Consider the following 16,619-nt stretch of genomic DNA (forward strand, 5'->3'; position numbering starts at 1 on the left):
CCCCTCATCTTAGTAGTTATAGAAACTTAGTGACTACAGGTGCAGTATTTTTCTTATAAGAAAGGAAATGTGTTAGAAACTTAATCAAGCATTCTCGAATTTAATAATACCTACAGGTTCAGCAAGCAGAATTACAACATGATCTCTTTAGCACAGTATGAAGTCCACATCCAAACAACTAGTGCATCTCGCTACATATTCAAAATCTGTTTCTTCGAATAGGGTCCCAAAGGGAGGACCATCACACTGGTAGCAAAACAATCCCAAGACACTGATTTATTGTTGTACAACATCTCTACATGAGTTTAAAAGACACGGTTGCTATCTCCTGCAAAAGAATGGTAAACAAGATATGTTACACAACATCTGACCCTCGAGGATTCGTACGCCCATTGAACAATGCCATGGCGAAGTCAGCAACAAGTTCTAGCACCTAAATAACGTTACAAAGCAAATCCTTCCTATCCAGCTGGCTCTTCTATACTAACCTGTTGCTATTGCAAAGAACATTTTTCTACATCACAACTGTCAGCTGCGAAGGGTCAAATTAATGAGATATCCACATTCCACAGACGACTGCCTCTGATATCTGCATCCTAGGACGACATATGTCAACTGAGAGAAAGCAAAGCCTATGTCGCTTGCGATGCACGCTTTTTCCAGACACTCTGCAGATTCAACAGAAAGCAACAGAAGAGAATCAGAAAATTTAAAATATATCAGGGGTCCAGTCCGGGGTTGAAAGGCCGCGCTTACAAGAGTTTCGTCGTCAGATTCCTCCTTGCAGCTCAAACTGTCGCCGTCAGGTTTTTTCTCTTCCAGCTCCATATCTTCTGCAGACTCTTTCTCTGTTTTTCCTGTTTTTTCTTTCTCAGCTGAGCCAACTGCTACTTCTTTATCCTTCTCCCCATCTTTGGTAATAAAACAGTCACAAGCTAAGCTCAACTACGATGATAAAACAGCATGCATATTTACGATAAATGTAAACAAGCACATAAAACGGCTACCTGATTTTACATCTTTGTCGGAATCTGAATGAGCGAGAGAACTGGCTGAATCTGAATCATTAACGCCAGCTTCGCTGGTAGCTTCGATGGACTTGCTACCTCCTGATGTCTTTCTACGCTTGTTTTCCGGAGGCGTTTTTGGTTTTCCTTTCCTCTTTAGAGGTGAGGGCCTAAAGAAGATGGATCGATGAGAAAAATTGCAGCATGATCCTTAAGTCTGAGAGTTAGATATGAACTTACGTCTTTATTGACTTATGTTGGTTAGCTGGAACTTTCGTGCTGCTGGTAGATTTCGTCTCCTGTGCTCTGTAAGGTGTTACACTGGACCAGGTGAGAAAAATTACAGCATGATCCTTAAGTCTGGGAGTCAGATATGGACTTACGTCTTTACTGACTTATGTTGGTTAGCTGGAACTTTCGTGCTGCTGGTAGATTTCATCTCCTGTGCTCTGTAAGGTGTTACATTGGTTCAGGTAGTAAGAAGATGGATCGATGAGAAAAGTTGCAGCACGATCCTTCAGTCTGAGAGTTAGATATGGACTTACGTCTTTATTGACTTATGTTGGTTAGCTGGAACTTTCGTGCTGCTGGTAGATTTCGTCTCTTGTGCTCTGTAAGGTGTTACACTGGATCAGGTGGTAAGCAAAGTAAATTACTTCATCTTGCAAAGCATCAATTGGATGAGATGTGCGATAAGTTCATAACATTTAATCTGACTAGAAACCTTTGCATCTAACATTTCACATTGATAATCGATACTTTGTTAGGGCTAACAAGCAAAATATAGGCAGACAAAGTCATTTCTTAATTCCTAAAGAAGAAATTCTGGCTTACCGTCCTTGATTTGAACCTACATGATCCTTCTTTTGCTGCTGCAAACAATTAGTAGAACTATAATGAGTTGAACATTATCTTTAGGGCTACAGAGACGGTTCCTAGGAAAGAATCGACAATACTCTACCTTCATTGGTGAACCATTACTTTCAATCATTTTCCACTTTTCTTTAGCCATGTTAAGCTGCTCCATATCTCCGTCATCATATAAGACCTACACAGAGAAGCATATTCATATTAAGTATATACCCAGCAGTCACAATATCTTACACGCACAATCAACTATACAACTATTGCATGCTGTGATATTGAGTAGGATATGCAGAAGAACTAAAAGGTTGCTGTCATGGCCTTGTGAGCGTTGAACAGTATGTATCAATATGTCTATAAACAAGGCTAAGCAGAGAGGGGGAAATCTTTGAATTATATGTATAGTGATCTAAAACACTCTTATATTTCTTTACAGAGGGAGTACTCAGCTAATTTCATAGAATAGCCTGCATGATAAAATGCAAACCTTTTTTGTTTTTCATGATGGTACTCATAACAGGGAAAATGGATCAAACAGATACACCATACTGATAGAGATACTAATTAATCCACCGTTTTTTCATCTAAAATAAAAAATAAACTGTCTAATGGAAACTTACTGTATGTAGCTTCTTTGCTGAATCATAAGATTCCACAACACCTGGATAAAATCTGATGACAAAAATAACTTAAAATCAAAGCCCGCCTTCAAAGATTAGATTATAAAAAATGTTCAGAATTACATAAAATAGGAAACTTACTCCTTATCCAAAGGCCACCAAACTTTTATTCTACGTCCTACCAAGTCTTTACTGCTCGAGTCATGCGTTGAACACTGCAGGCATTAATTAATTCTTAGTACACACACTAGAAGGATACTCATACTTGCACTTGCACAAACTTGACTATCGCTAGCATATGCATACTTCCTTCTAGTGACTTTATTCAACAATTCCTGCATAAACCTTGGAGATTACCTTCGCTAAACCAGAAACCAGTCTTGGCTTCTGTCTTTTGAAGGACCCATTTAGACTAGCCAGTTCAGCAGCTCTCATAGTACTGTCCTCATCAGCAGACTTCTGGGGTAAGTTCAATAGGAATTTGCAATTTAGAACCAGAACTTTACCAATAGGTCCCGCAAATACATATTACATACCATAGAACAGAAAGAAATTACCTTTGCACTGCTACGCGAGACTTCAGTATGGGACTTAGCATCCTTTTTCCCTTTGGATACAGGGGTTTTGGTACTGGTAGGTGATGCTACCAAGTCTTTATCATTTGAGTCAGCTCTTCTTTTCTCCTTCAACTTGTTTTCTAAGGAGTCACTGGGTTTTCCTTTGCTGGCAGAATGCACTAAAAGCTCGTCACCGTCTTTACTGCCTTTTCCTGAGTGTGGTCTACTCTTAGAAACTGATCTTTTGCGTTTTGGTGTCGAAAAATCTACTGACTTCTCGTTGCTCTCTTTCATATCCATCTGCGGCTTCTTTGGTTTGCTCTTCACTGACTCCCCCAAATTGTCCTGGTTATCTAAGTTTATTTCTCTTAACAAACCCAAGACATCATCATCTTTTCCAGTATTTACTGGAACAGATGCTGCCTTCTGTTTCCCCCCTGTGTTTTTTGCTCCTCGGGATTTAAGAATTTGGACAATTTTCCCTAGAGGGATCTCATTACCAAATTCATCAGTCTCATCTATGAGCATCTTATCTTCGGGAGATTCAACCTGAAGGACATAAGACCAAAGAGGAGTCAAGGTCCAGCAGACAATTGGAGTGGAATCCTAATATGGACATAGATGTGTGTTGTGTACCTCAGCAACATTTGCTGTCATAAGAGCTTCGAAATGGGACAGTATAGTCTCACATCCCGACCACTTCTGTTCATCATTCTCCTACAAAGTAACATATCAAGTATTACAATCGGAAGCCTATATTCAGAAGGCAAAAAACTTGCTATCTTGGTAACCACCGACGAGTTTATGTCCTGGTAACCATTGACAATTCTTAACAAACAGCGTGCTTAATGATTTGTTAGAACACGTACCACAGGGTTTTCATTTTGATCATTCTGAACTGTCGCATAAAGTTGTGCAGGCAATGGAACCATCTGATTTTCTGATACATTTATCTGGTCCGGACATAACCTCTTTGCAATAAGAATACCAAGATCACATATAGCATGTAGAGTCTGCAAACAACATATCTCGATTTTAGTCAACACCTATAGCAAGCAAACGGGTTACAGTACATGACAACAAATGTGACGAACACTTGCCTACCTTGGTCTTATTTGCATCGACCGCGTCTTTTGAACATTTGATGCTTCTGAATATAGATAATGTTGTCATGAAGCTCTCCTTTTTCATACCAGGTACACTATACTGCAAACCTTCTTCTCCCAGGAGGGTTGAAAGAAGTAGATGCAATGGCCTGGAAGGAGCTCTTCCATAAATATGCATATGCAAGAGTAATTTTAACAAGAAAAGGCAAAAAAAAAAGACCATTCTTTTTAATTATTTTGTATCAAACAGTGTGCATACAGAAAAAAACTAGACTGCCAGGATGCATTACATAATAGCCATAGGGACACTGTTAGAATCAAACCACAATAATTTTTATTACCACGCATTTCCTACAGATCTTCCACAACTTCTACGGATATTTTATGGTTGACTATCAAATTTTCCAAGCATGTAGTTAGAATGTTAAATTTGTTGAGTGAAACATCACATTTTGTGTGCACAAAATAGTCAGGGTGTGCAACAATCAAGCAGCCAAATGATATTACAATTATAGGAAGTGCAAGAAAATGATATCTTAGGAACTTAATGAACAATTATCATGTATCAGTAAATTGACCAAATGCATCAAGCAATGAAAATATGTATTATGGAAACTCACGATAACAAGTTGTAGTACAATAATACTGTAAGAGTTATTATAAAATACCAGTAAATTGAAGCAAATGCTTTGACATCCTCATATTTGTCGATGTTAGGGCATGAAGGATCATGAGCGAGGACATGAACCAGATATGGAATAATATATTCTGGGTAAGCTGTGAGCAAATTCACATCTGCTTGGACAGATAGTTGACGCATCTTAACTTGTTGGCATATTTGTGACACTTCGATCAGGTTGTGCTGGAACTGTGAAATGAAAAGATATACACATTAGAATCAGTGGATGGTGAACTCAATTGATCACTGTGTTTAGAGTATGAACCTCTTCGTACTGTGGTGTATGATAATCGTCTATGCCTATCAAGAAGGCGCAGGCATATTTTGCGTCCAAAGCCCTCTCCTTGATGTATTGATGTACTTTACTGAGAAACAACTTCCTCATCTGAGGGAAATCATCCTACAAATGAACGAAACTATAAATCTCCCAAGAGGATGCTGCAGACAAGCAAACCAAATGAAAGTAACAATGAAGAAATCAGCTAAGCTATATATTCCCAAAACATACCTGTGAAATCCTTAGAGTCAAATAAAACACATCAACAGGCACTTTATGGTCCCATTGTCTTGTTAAGCGGAGAACAGCTTTCGCTGCAGCCAGCCTCAAATGGGCCTTATCACTAGCACTGCGAGTAATGGAGTAATAAGAAATAACCCAAATATAGCACAGAATGCATGCACTAAAATAGAAGGACAAGTCATTCATTGTACCTTGATATCATGTTTGGGGAAATATCACCATATGTAAGAATGCTCTTAAGGATGTCCATTAATTTTTCTATTCCAGGATGCACTTGAGCATCTTTGCAAGGTAGACAGCTCTTCACCAAAGTTTTAATGCCATAAATCTACAGAGAAAAATATCAGAAGAGAATAACAAGTAAAAAAACATTGACGATTAGAGTAAAGCAGACCATGAAAAGCATGATCTCACTCACCTTGAGCAAACAACTATGTGAACTATCACCCCATTCAGATTTGTCAGCGGAAACTTTAGCCGTATCCTGGTGACACTTAAACGTTGCAATGAAAATTTGTAAAAAGGAAGGACAGAAATTTAAAGATAGCAAGCCTTACATCACTGCAGTCAAGAATCTTTTTGGTTATGAAACTTATTATCTCTTCCCCCCTTGTTTCGAAAATTGGCATCGCTATCTGAGCTATACACCCCAAAGATTGCAAGATAGAAGGTAAATGAACTTTCTTCTCCTCCAACAAATCCACAAGCCTCTGCATAGTTACAAATGCTAGGCACAATACATCAAAAATCTCAAAAATGTACAAAAAAGGGAATAGCAGGGGCGAATTCAGACCTTGTAAAGAACAGATAGTGCCATCAGACCATCATCTTTAGTTATAGCGGCTAAAGCATGAACAGAGTATTTAGCCTGCCTCCTTGTGCCCTCTAAACATAGCCGCTCTAACAGAAGAGCAACAGAGCTGAAAATGGAAGGTACAACAACTTAGTTCCATAATCATGGTAAGTAGCTCCATAACTGTTCCAAAAAAGTGTAAAGTAGTGCACAAAATGGAGAACTTTCAAGCAGCTACACCTTGATGAGGCCAGTTGTTCACGAATGTTACCGCCAGCTTTGGACAAAACATGAGCAATACCCTCTTTAAGAACTTCATTATCCTCCTTCAGAAGTTCAATGATATCTTCTTCGAATCCAGATAAAAGTGAAGGGAAGAAACTAGATATTGCCTGCAATTAGTAAATGGCATGGGGTGAGGACTGTCTTTAAGAGTCTCAGGGCACAAAATGCATGCACAAAGGGTTGCAGATATATGAAGAGATGAGGTAGGATGGGCAGTTGGTTAGATCTAGTATGGATCATACATAATACACAAACCGAGAGAAAACGTCTAAATATAAAAGATATTGCAAAGGAAGGTTCTGTGCCCGTTGAATCCATCAGTGCAAATTTCATGATACATCCATCTGCCCAAGATCCTTTGCATCATGAAGCATGTTGCACCCCTTGGCATTTTATAGAGTGCCACAACATGTTTGGAACCACAGAAGATAAAAGACAATTATAATATAACCCCTATTTTGGATGTAACATTACATGCCTAGTCCTTCATCCTACTTTTAGGCTAGCAGGTGCCCAGCAATTTACATAGCCGTCCTGCGGGTACCTTTAACTAAAAGAGTAAAATCCATCAGATTACAACTACCGAATTGGCCTCACAACTTTACGACTAGAGAAAATCTGCTTAAAGGAAAAATTGTTTACTCCTCTTTTCTAAAATCAACAATAGTTCGTGCTTGAGTAGCAATATAATAGTAAGTCCATGCAAGCAAATATTCATGAAGTTTTTTTTTTACTTCCATGAAGGCAGAAAGAAGACGATCAAAATATTGCATCAATAACAGAATTAGTTCTTCGGCAAAGTATATACCGTCAGAAGATCCATGCATGATGAGATGAGTTTTGTATTCCCAACAGATTTTTGCTCAGAAGCTGCAGACAGGATCTCTTTGACATATTCCTTATTCACAAGTAGATACGAACATCGCATTGATAGTGTGCTGACAAAATCATACAGTTCATGTTTTTCACCAAGTGACTTCAGCAAATCAACCTGTGGATTACAAGTAAAAATTCAAATTGTTTTATAGGATTTTCAGAAAACAAATCAATAAGACCTAGTTCCAATAAGCGATTTTGTCTACTTGGTAGTGAATATAATTACTGGTCAACCTAGAATGAAAATGACTAGATATATAGTACGTACCCGAATAGACCAAGCATTATTGAATGTTGTTGCGCAATCAAGCAAACTTGCGAACATTTTCCAGATATTTTCATCTTTCAGCTGATGAAGCATGGTCAAGTGCTCCTCAGCCTTTACCGCGTCACTGAACAAACGGGACATGCTCCGAAAACATCCCAAGATTCTTTTTTGCAGATCAGCTGCATCTTCCTGCAATACAAGAAGAATAAATAAGGCAAGTATTTACCAAATAGTAGCTCTCTGGTGCTTTCCAATCTCAAGAATCACAAACCTGGCTTGTCTGTCGAAGGGACATGTACTTCAACATTTCTTGTTGTAGTCTGAAGTTGATCAAAATGCAACAAATCAGAATATTCAAAAAAGGAAAGAAAAGAGAAGGGAGAGCAATTATCAAAAATGATTTATGGACACATGGTCAAACCTTTGCTTCTGCAGAAGAATCTGTTCAAGAGCTTTCATCTCAACTTTATCAAAATGTGTGGCAGCAATTACCCAATGTTTCACTCTTTCCTTTGTTGGAAACTCAGGTGGAAATAATGAAGCACATAGGACTGATTCAATTGACTCAGGCCTGCACCAAATAAACAAAACAACAAGGTGACATTATCTTAGGCTCACACTAGAACATCACCGATCACAGAGTGCAATAACGCATAATAACCTAATACAATATGTTTGCATGAACAAAAAAAGGAACTGATGTCCATGAGGGATGCTAGATGTTGACGCTAGCCAGGATGCAAACACATACATCAACAGAAATTTTCCCGATGATTCTGTATGTTCTCAAAATACTCTCATAAGCATTTGTATCCAATGCTTATCTCATGTCAACCGCAAAGAACAAAATACCCAATACCATCAACCAGATCTCAAGAGAAGTAAAAAACTACAAGAGACAGAAAATATTGCACAAGTAATATCTAGAGTGTATCAAGAAAGGATTAGTGAGACATCCCAGACATGCCAAACATACACGGTAAGTCAGTGAGGGAGTATAAAACCAGTAGAACTGCTACATCTAGTCATAAGTTGAATAAAATATACCTTTCTGTTGCATATCCATGAAACATTAACAACAAGCCTCAAAAATATTTTAGTTTAGTGACATTACCTAAAATCTTTGTCGTAAATACATCTCAATATTTTTCCAGGTATCCACTCAAAATTATCAGAATTAGTCGAGCTATCAGAACCCTTCAGGCAATACAGCTTGTAGATATCAGCCAATCGCTCCATGGTGTAGCACTTCACTGGAAGCTGGATTTTAAAATATACACCATACATTTCAGTAAATTATACAGAGTAAAACATGCGGAAAAAATGGAAGACGCTGAAAAGAGCAAAGAAAAGCTAACCGATTTATCACGGACACGCTCGGCTACAAGTTTGATAGTTTCAATTGGCACAGCACCAAATTCATGGCAAGCTACATCACAAACAGCAGCCACAACTTGTTTTCGTACATTTTCTTCGTAATCCAACAGTCTGTCACAAAGTGCCTCTGCCAAGGAGCCAACCATCAAAGAAAGAACAATGAGATGCCCCCTCAAATATGAACTGTTATTAGGGGGACATAGCTACTTACTGATAATCTCAGGAGCTTCCGGACGGGAATGGTTTGAGATTAGACATTTCTTTAAATGCTCAGTCACAGAAAGACGGATTTCTACCACTCTGTCAGTCAATCTCTTCAGGAACTCAATGAAAAGAGACTTAAAAGATTCCAATACAGGGACTCCAGGTAAAGAAAAAAGTTCCCCAAGCAACTCAACTGATTTAGACCGCATTTCTACTTCATCTGCCTATAGAAAAGAGAAAAATAAACATGAATTAGCAAGACAGAACAAACTAAGAAAATTAGTCACAAGATGCATGAAACTTTTGTTTTTATTTGATTTTATAGAAAAATATACTTTCTGTTCCAAAGTTATTACTCCCTCCGATCCATATTAGTTGTCACTGAAATGGATGTATCTAGACATATTTCAATGCTAGATACATCCGTTTGAGCAACAACCAATTTAGATCGGAGGGAGTGTTTTATAATGCAGAGTCACTCTGCATATAGGTAGTTCAGAGTCAAATTGATAATCCAAAAGTATATCGTACCAGTAGTTCCCCAGTTATATAAGGCACCACCACTTTAAGAACCCTTGGGGCACACTGATACACATCAAATATGACCTCGTGGTGATCAATGTGGCCATTTGCAGAACTGTTGGCCCCAGCCAAGGATGATGTAAGAAACTTCTTTATGTATGGTTCGAGTTTTCCTGCAGATTGCTCTATAACACCCCGAGCCAGCTTACGTGCAGATAAAGAAATACCCTAGCAAACAAGAGTTGCAGAACTAATAGTTTACAGAAGGGCGCAAATAATAATCTACTAAATAGCCAAAATGCCATAAAACTTAAATGCACTCACAGTTTTTTTACGGCCTAAAGCTGATAACAGTACATGTAGAAGGCTTTGATGTATAACCTCGCTCTCTTCTATAATAAGGGCCATAATTGTCTGCATTGATTTCACAACATTTGTTTCATGGTTTTCACTGCATCAAACAAGTTTCAACAGTCAAAACACAATGGGTAAACAAAAAGGACCATAGCACACTTAACTTGTTCTGATCGCCCAATATATGTAGCAAGTATAATACTACCCGTACTAGTATAATTAAATTATAGCATGTACACACTACCACCCTGGGTTGCAAGATCTTATGGGCGTCACCTCTAGCCTACCCCAACTTGTTTGGGACTAAAGGCTTTGTTGTTGTTGTTGTACACACTACCACCCAAATTAATATAATTACATTGTAATATGTATAATATGTACACTCCATCAAAAACCAATATGATACGTCAAATGGCAGCAATAATAGTCAACCAGGAAATAAATGCTGCTTTGTAAATTAAGGCCAACGGAGCCGCATATGGGCCCACTGAATTTCTAAAGATGTAAAGGGAGCCCATTGCCCCATCTAGTCCGCATATCATGGGAACCATCCAACATATGAGTGGCTATATCAAGGCTATTAACATGCCTGAGAGCATAAGGTGAGCGACCACTCTTACTAGCGCTATTTAGAACACTGAGGTCTGAACAGCCGTGTCATGACTTATAAACATTCGTGCTGCTATAATTTTATACCAGAAGTCTATCACACAATTCAAGGCAAGACTCCATACAATCAAATTTTCTGACAAGTTATTTATAAAATTTATTGTCCTTGAGTTATCATTAGTCTTGGTTCATCATCATTAATATTACAAAGAGGACCTCCACACAAATCACACAATGAAAATGTTGTACTCCCTCCGATTCATATTACTTGTCACTCAAACGGATGTATCTAGCACTGAAATGCATCTAGATACATCCGACTGAGCGACAAGTAACATGGATCGGAGGGAGTAATGTATTTCAGCCCACAAATTAGTGTATTCATGCAATGTAAACTTTCAAATAAGTCCATACAATTTCTATCCTCAAAATACTACTCCCTCCGTCCGGAAATACTTGTCTTAGAAATGGATAAAATGGATGTATTTATAACTAAAATAAGTCTAGATACAACCATCTCTAGGACAAGTATTTCCGGACGGAGGGAGTATTAATCTTGGTACCACACAAATCAACAGTGAAAAGTGTGCAAGTGTCTCTCAGCCAGCCTACAAACGAATGTACCCTTATAAACCATCACAAATAACCTTAACAGAAATTAAAACAATTAATTTGCAAAATAGCAGAAGTCATGATCCGGAAAGGACAGAACTAAATTCATTGTAGTGTTCTTCCATGTGAACCTAACAGTGTGAAACAGTGAACCAAAAATCATAGTGGTTACTTCTTACATGCTCATGCAAAGACTGGAAACTAGTCCATCTACGGTGGCATTACATAACACAAGGTATTTACCAGACCTGGCTTAGATGGCATAGCAGAATTACCTGACGATTTCTAAAAAAGTTCGGAACATGTCTGTGATGAGATCATTGCATTCAAGGTCCAACATCACAACACATGCCCGGTATCTTGCAACTGTTTCCAAAATAGCAACTCTCCTGCTAAAGTAATGGCTATTAACATCAGCGAGTCCACCAAATGTACCAACAATCAGACGAAATATGGTCTGCAAGAAAGAAAAAAAGAATACTCAACTACTGAACAAACATTGTAAGCTCAGTCAAAGTAATTTATTCAGCATTTTTTGTGAGCACAGGGTTACCCTTAAAACATCATCACTATATGGAGCTTCAGGTGCAGTTATTCTTGTAATTTCACAGAAGCAGGTTGCCAAGAGAACTTTAACATCTTGATCCTGATGTTTCAGCAATTCTTTTCTGACAACTGCTGTTAGACATGGTTGGATAGCTTCCATCACCGAGGACCCTGGTGACTGTTCTATTCCATGTAGGCATTCCGCAGCTTGCTGCAATACAATTAGCATTAATAGCATTAATAGCACACCCAAAAGTTACATAAGCAGAAAAGGAAGGATTTCAAGCAAACAGGTCATTATATCCAGACAGTACTGCAATACTGTCAGTCTGCTCCCTGTGACCCTTTGCTAGGAAAGAAATTAACAAGGCAGAAAATTAATTTCAGAACAATACTGCTCCCTGTGATCCTGTGCTAGGATAGGAAGGACACACAATTAACTTCAAAACAATTGATCTTTTTCTATCATTGATGCCAAGTTACAGATTTCTTATGAAAAGATAAAAGGCCTATTTTTTTAGCTTCAGCTATGAGCCATGGACCAGCAAATTATGTTGTTTAAAACAAAAAAAGTTCAAACCTTTGGAAATTCCTACGCCAATTACACAGATGTTATTTACTACCATAGATTTGGGCACAAAAAGTACTCCCTCCGTTCCTAAATATATGACGTTTTAGCAGTTCAAACAGAGGGAGTAACAAATTAGGACTTACAAAAAACTGTCTGTATTTATATGTCTACTATCAACATTCTAAACCCTGACATAAAGATACCAACACCAGTACATGCAGAGCTCAGAAATTTGAAACTAGAGACAAAATTCGCTGGCCAGTTTTCCTGACAGAAGCACTGATCAGCTCTAAAATAGGGGACAAAAAAGGTAACACAACTACCTATGATGTTAAGAAAATATTTTTTATCACTGCTACTCCCATTAGGCAACAAGGACAGATTTCAGGATTAAAAATGTGCCATTGTTTGTTTGGCTTTGGAAAGCTCTAAAGACAGAGACATTAAATTTGTTCTCAAAATACTGTAAGCAAATGTTTACAAGACAAAAAAAAACATTTTAAGCACAGCATTCAGGGTAACAGGTGCAGACGGAACTAGCATATAAACTTATCGGAGGACAACCAAATAAAAATAAATTACGGGACCAAATATAAACATTTTATAGTAGCACATTTCGATGGTCCAGTAGTATAACAGAAGTAACCGCTTAGTGCGCCAATCAGGCAGAGAAACCTGTTTGGACCACCGAAACCCGGCAAACCCTAATTCACAGACGTTCAGTTACACCCCCTCCCAGCTGAAATGAAAATAAATTCCAGCTGAAACAAGCAAAAATGTGCCGTGCATATCACAAACTAAAGCGGTGGCACAGCGTCCCTAGGAAATCTGACCAAAAAGGTAAGAATTCCCCTCCTCATTACCCAGCCCTAGCTGAAAAATTGCTCCTTTTGGACCCTCCTCCGGTGCTCGGTGCAACATAAACCATCGGAATCCAGCAGCTGAACCCCTGATTCGCAGGCGAAGCCGAGGACCACCGCCTCACATGCTCACGCCTTCCCGCCCTAAACCCTAAAACCTGCCGAATTGGCGCTACGGCCACAGATCCACCCCCTCCGCGACGGAAGCGAAGCTGGCAACCAAAGAGTATGACTGTACGAGGCTCGGGAGTCGGGAGTTGTCACCTCGAGGAGCTTGGCGAGCGCCTCGGCCTCGGCCGGCAGCTCGGAGCCGAGCTTGTCCCCGAGCTCCCTGAGCTGGACCGCAACGGCAGCCATCCCCCGGCCACCTCGCCCTTGACCCGCAGCGAATTGGCGCGCCGGCGAGCGCCTCGAGGCCGAAGCTGCTCCTGCTCCTCCTCCTCCCTCTGGGTCGAGCCTAGGGCCTAATCTGAGAGGGGACAAGGGTTTCGCGTTGCCTTTTTGGCTCTCGCTGTTTCGAAATTGGTGTGGGAGAGAGGCGGAGAGCTCGTGAGCGAAATGCCCAGTTTGGGGATCGGGTTTGGGTCTCTGCGCTGCGGTATCCTCCTCCTGCTACCACGCTCCCCTCCTACCGTTTAGTAGATGGAAGGAAAACCATGACGCCCCTCGCGTGGACGCGTGTGACTGGGGTGCGGGTCCTGCGCGGCGCATGGCCGGCCTGTCAGCGTGGTGCGTTCCGCCTGCCGACGGTGGAGGGGTGGTTATTCCGGCCTTACGGGTGGTTTTACGACAGGGTTTGTTAGGTTCCGGAGAGTGTGACTGCGACTGTGAGTGAGAGAGCCATGTCCCGGCGCTCAGAACTTTGAGAAAAAAAGGAAATCTTTTTTTAGACGCCGCTAACTGCCACACGTGTGGGCGTTAAGGGATCTGCCCACACGTTCTGTGTGGTGCCTAGGAGGACCAGCCCACACGCCTGTGTGTGGGCAAAACAACTAGCGCCCACACGTCTCTTTTTTTCTCTCCCGGTCCCTCTTACACGCGTGCGTGTGGGCAAAATAGATAACGCCCACACGCCCGGTACGTCAGGCCTCGTACCTCGTGGTCCCGCACGCCCCACGTGACACTTTATCGCGCGCCCGCGGTTCCAATGGGCCGGACCCTCGTCCATGTTCGTTTAAGTGCAGTTGTCATGTCGCTGAACTACGGTTGCCATATTTGCTCAACTGCAGTTGCCATCTCAGGTCAAAGTTTCAGATTGCCTTTTTTGGACAACTACAGCTGTTGCCATGTGTGGTCTGGTCCACTGCAGTTGCCATGATTTCAAAACTTTAGGAGTTGCCACCTACTAACACTAGGCAGTTGCCATGTAGCGCTACAAAAAAAGGCATGGCAAAAAAACATGTTCGGGTAAAAGAGAGAGTTGTCATGTGCTCACAAGCACGCTAGGGCAGTTGCCATGTAAAAAGAAAGAGTTGCCATCTGCTTACGTGCACGCTAGGGCAGTTTGCCATGTACCATGCAAAAATATGGCAACTGACATATTCGGGGTAAAAAAAGAGAGAGTTGCCATCTTCTTGCAATCACACTAGGGCAGTTGCCATGTACACTGCAAAACGCATGGCAACTGGCAGCTTGGGGTGTGGGAGAGGAGGCGGGCGTGTGGGCGAGATGGCAAACACCCACACACCAGCCCTTGTGCGTGACTGAAAACTGGTGTGTGGGCGAATTGCTAAATGCCCACACACCGGCCCCTCCGTGTGGTAAAACGAATGTGTGGGCGACCTCTCTCACACACCACACACGCCTTGTCCTACGTGGCACACAAAATCAGTCAAAACGTGCCAAGATTCATGCAGATACTGCTGGACGGCGATGGAGGCGTGTGGTTGAGATGGCTAACGCCCACACGTGTGGGCGTTAACATTTCCGTTTTCTTATCCTATCAAGACTGCAGCCTGGCATCGAACGATCAGTGTCTAGTTTCTTGGGCGGCATGATTTACCCAAATTCGGGCTCTCTTGCCAACATAATACTCTATGGCCTCCTTTGATTGTATTGATTTGGAGGGAGTACAAGTTACATGGTGATCTACCACGAGAACTTATGTGTATAAGAGTTGTCATCTACGGGTCTAACCCCTCAACTTATATAGATACCGGGGATACCTAGGGTTTACATAGATGGGTTACATCTAAGGGTAATCGTGCCGAAGACGTGTAACACCCCATAAAGCAAGGGGGGTCGAGAGGGGAGGATGAGCGAGAGGGAGACTTGGAGAGGAAGAGGCAGGATGCGATTGCAGAGGAAGGATTGGTTACAGGAGAAAGTTTACACACGCATACCCTCACACGGCCACAGGCGGCCACCCTTTATCGTCACCCACGCGGTCCACTTGGCTGGCCAGCTGGCTGGGCCCACCAGCCAGCTCCAAGGCACACTAACAGCTGGTTAGGTGTGAGATTCCTCCCTCCTTAAGACGCTGCGTCCTCTTCTTCTTCTTCAACGTCGTCGCCGGTGTCGTCCTCCTCCCAGAGCTCTGCGGATGGAAAGCGGTGACGGAGAACTTCGTAATTCTCCCACGTCGTTGGTGCGGAGTCCCCTGCTCCCCATTGGACCTTGATCTGCACCACTGGCGCATTTCCCTGCTTCATCATGCGCCGATCCAGGATGCGTGTTGGAGAGAGGCCGGTGGTGGAGAGGTCGGGCACCTTGGGCAGTTCTCCATACACCGGCGTGAAGTCAGGTGTGAATGGCTTCAATTGCGAGACGGGGTGGACCTGGCTCTCTGGTGGCAGGTCGAGCTTGTACGCGAGCGAGCCGATCTTCTCGATGATCTTGTAGGGGCCGAAGAACTTGAAGGCAAGCTTGGCGCACGGGCGATTGACCACCGAGCGCTGCGCGTAGGGCTGGAGCTTGAGCAGCACTTGTTCCCCTTCTTGGAAGTGGCGCTCGGTGCGTTTGCGGTCAGTGTTCTTCTTAAACCGGCGTTGCGCGCGCTCCAGCTGGGCGCGTATGTGCGCGGTGTGCGCCGCCCAATCCATCTCCTCGCCGGCGGCTGTCGATGCCGCCCAGGACGCCATTGTGCCCATATTGGCTTCTTTGCCGTAGAGAGCCTTGAAGGGCGTGCCCTGAAGAGAAGCGTGGAACGTCAAGTTGTACCAAAACTCAGCCATGGGCAGCCAGCGACGCCATTTGTGCGGCGAATCGTGCACCGCGCAACGAAGATACATCTCCATGCACTGGTTCACGCGCTCACTTTGGCCGTCCGTCTGGGGGTGGTAGGCCGTCGAGTAGAGCAGCTTGGTACCAGCTCCGGCGAGCAGCTTGCGCTAGAGGTGACTGGTGAAGATCTTGTCACGGTCGGAGACGATGGAGGAGGGAATGCCGTG

The 16,619-nt window shown here is 42.0% G+C and overlaps 1 protein-coding gene across 1 annotated transcript; it reads right to left on the reverse strand.

The window, feature by feature from the left end:
• Positions 1 to 196: 196 nt before the first annotated feature.
• Positions 197 to 13,839, reverse strand: LOC123164575 (sister chromatid cohesion protein PDS5 homolog A). Its single transcript, XM_044582106.1, has 35 exons — positions 13,495 to 13,839; positions 11,807 to 12,010; positions 11,529 to 11,710; positions 10,003 to 10,129; positions 9,688 to 9,906; positions 9,164 to 9,380; positions 8,934 to 9,079; positions 8,690 to 8,835; positions 7,997 to 8,146; positions 7,847 to 7,895; positions 7,576 to 7,764; positions 7,240 to 7,422; positions 6,387 to 6,538; positions 6,147 to 6,273; positions 5,911 to 6,063; positions 5,772 to 5,837; positions 5,545 to 5,681; positions 5,342 to 5,459; positions 5,099 to 5,233; positions 4,823 to 5,022; positions 4,153 to 4,303; positions 3,918 to 4,061; positions 3,685 to 3,765; positions 3,049 to 3,597; positions 2,849 to 2,950; positions 2,633 to 2,706; positions 2,492 to 2,543; positions 1,969 to 2,055; positions 1,842 to 1,879; positions 1,553 to 1,633; positions 1,391 to 1,456; positions 1,248 to 1,313; positions 1,008 to 1,177; positions 757 to 911; positions 197 to 668 (listed from the first exon to the last, which is right to left on the reverse strand). The coding sequence occupies exons 1-35, from the start codon at positions 13,585 to 13,587 to the stop codon at positions 633 to 635; spliced, it is 4,845 nt and encodes a 1,614-aa protein (XP_044438041.1). The 5' UTR covers positions 13,588 to 13,839; the 3' UTR covers positions 197 to 632.
• Positions 13,840 to 16,619: the final 2,780 nt, after the last annotated feature.

Source organism: Triticum aestivum, chromosome 7D (assembly GCF_018294505.1).
Source record: "Triticum aestivum cultivar Chinese Spring chromosome 7D, IWGSC CS RefSeq v2.1, whole genome shotgun sequence".
Classification (NCBI taxonomy): domain Eukaryota; kingdom Viridiplantae; phylum Streptophyta; class Magnoliopsida; order Poales; family Poaceae; genus Triticum; species Triticum aestivum.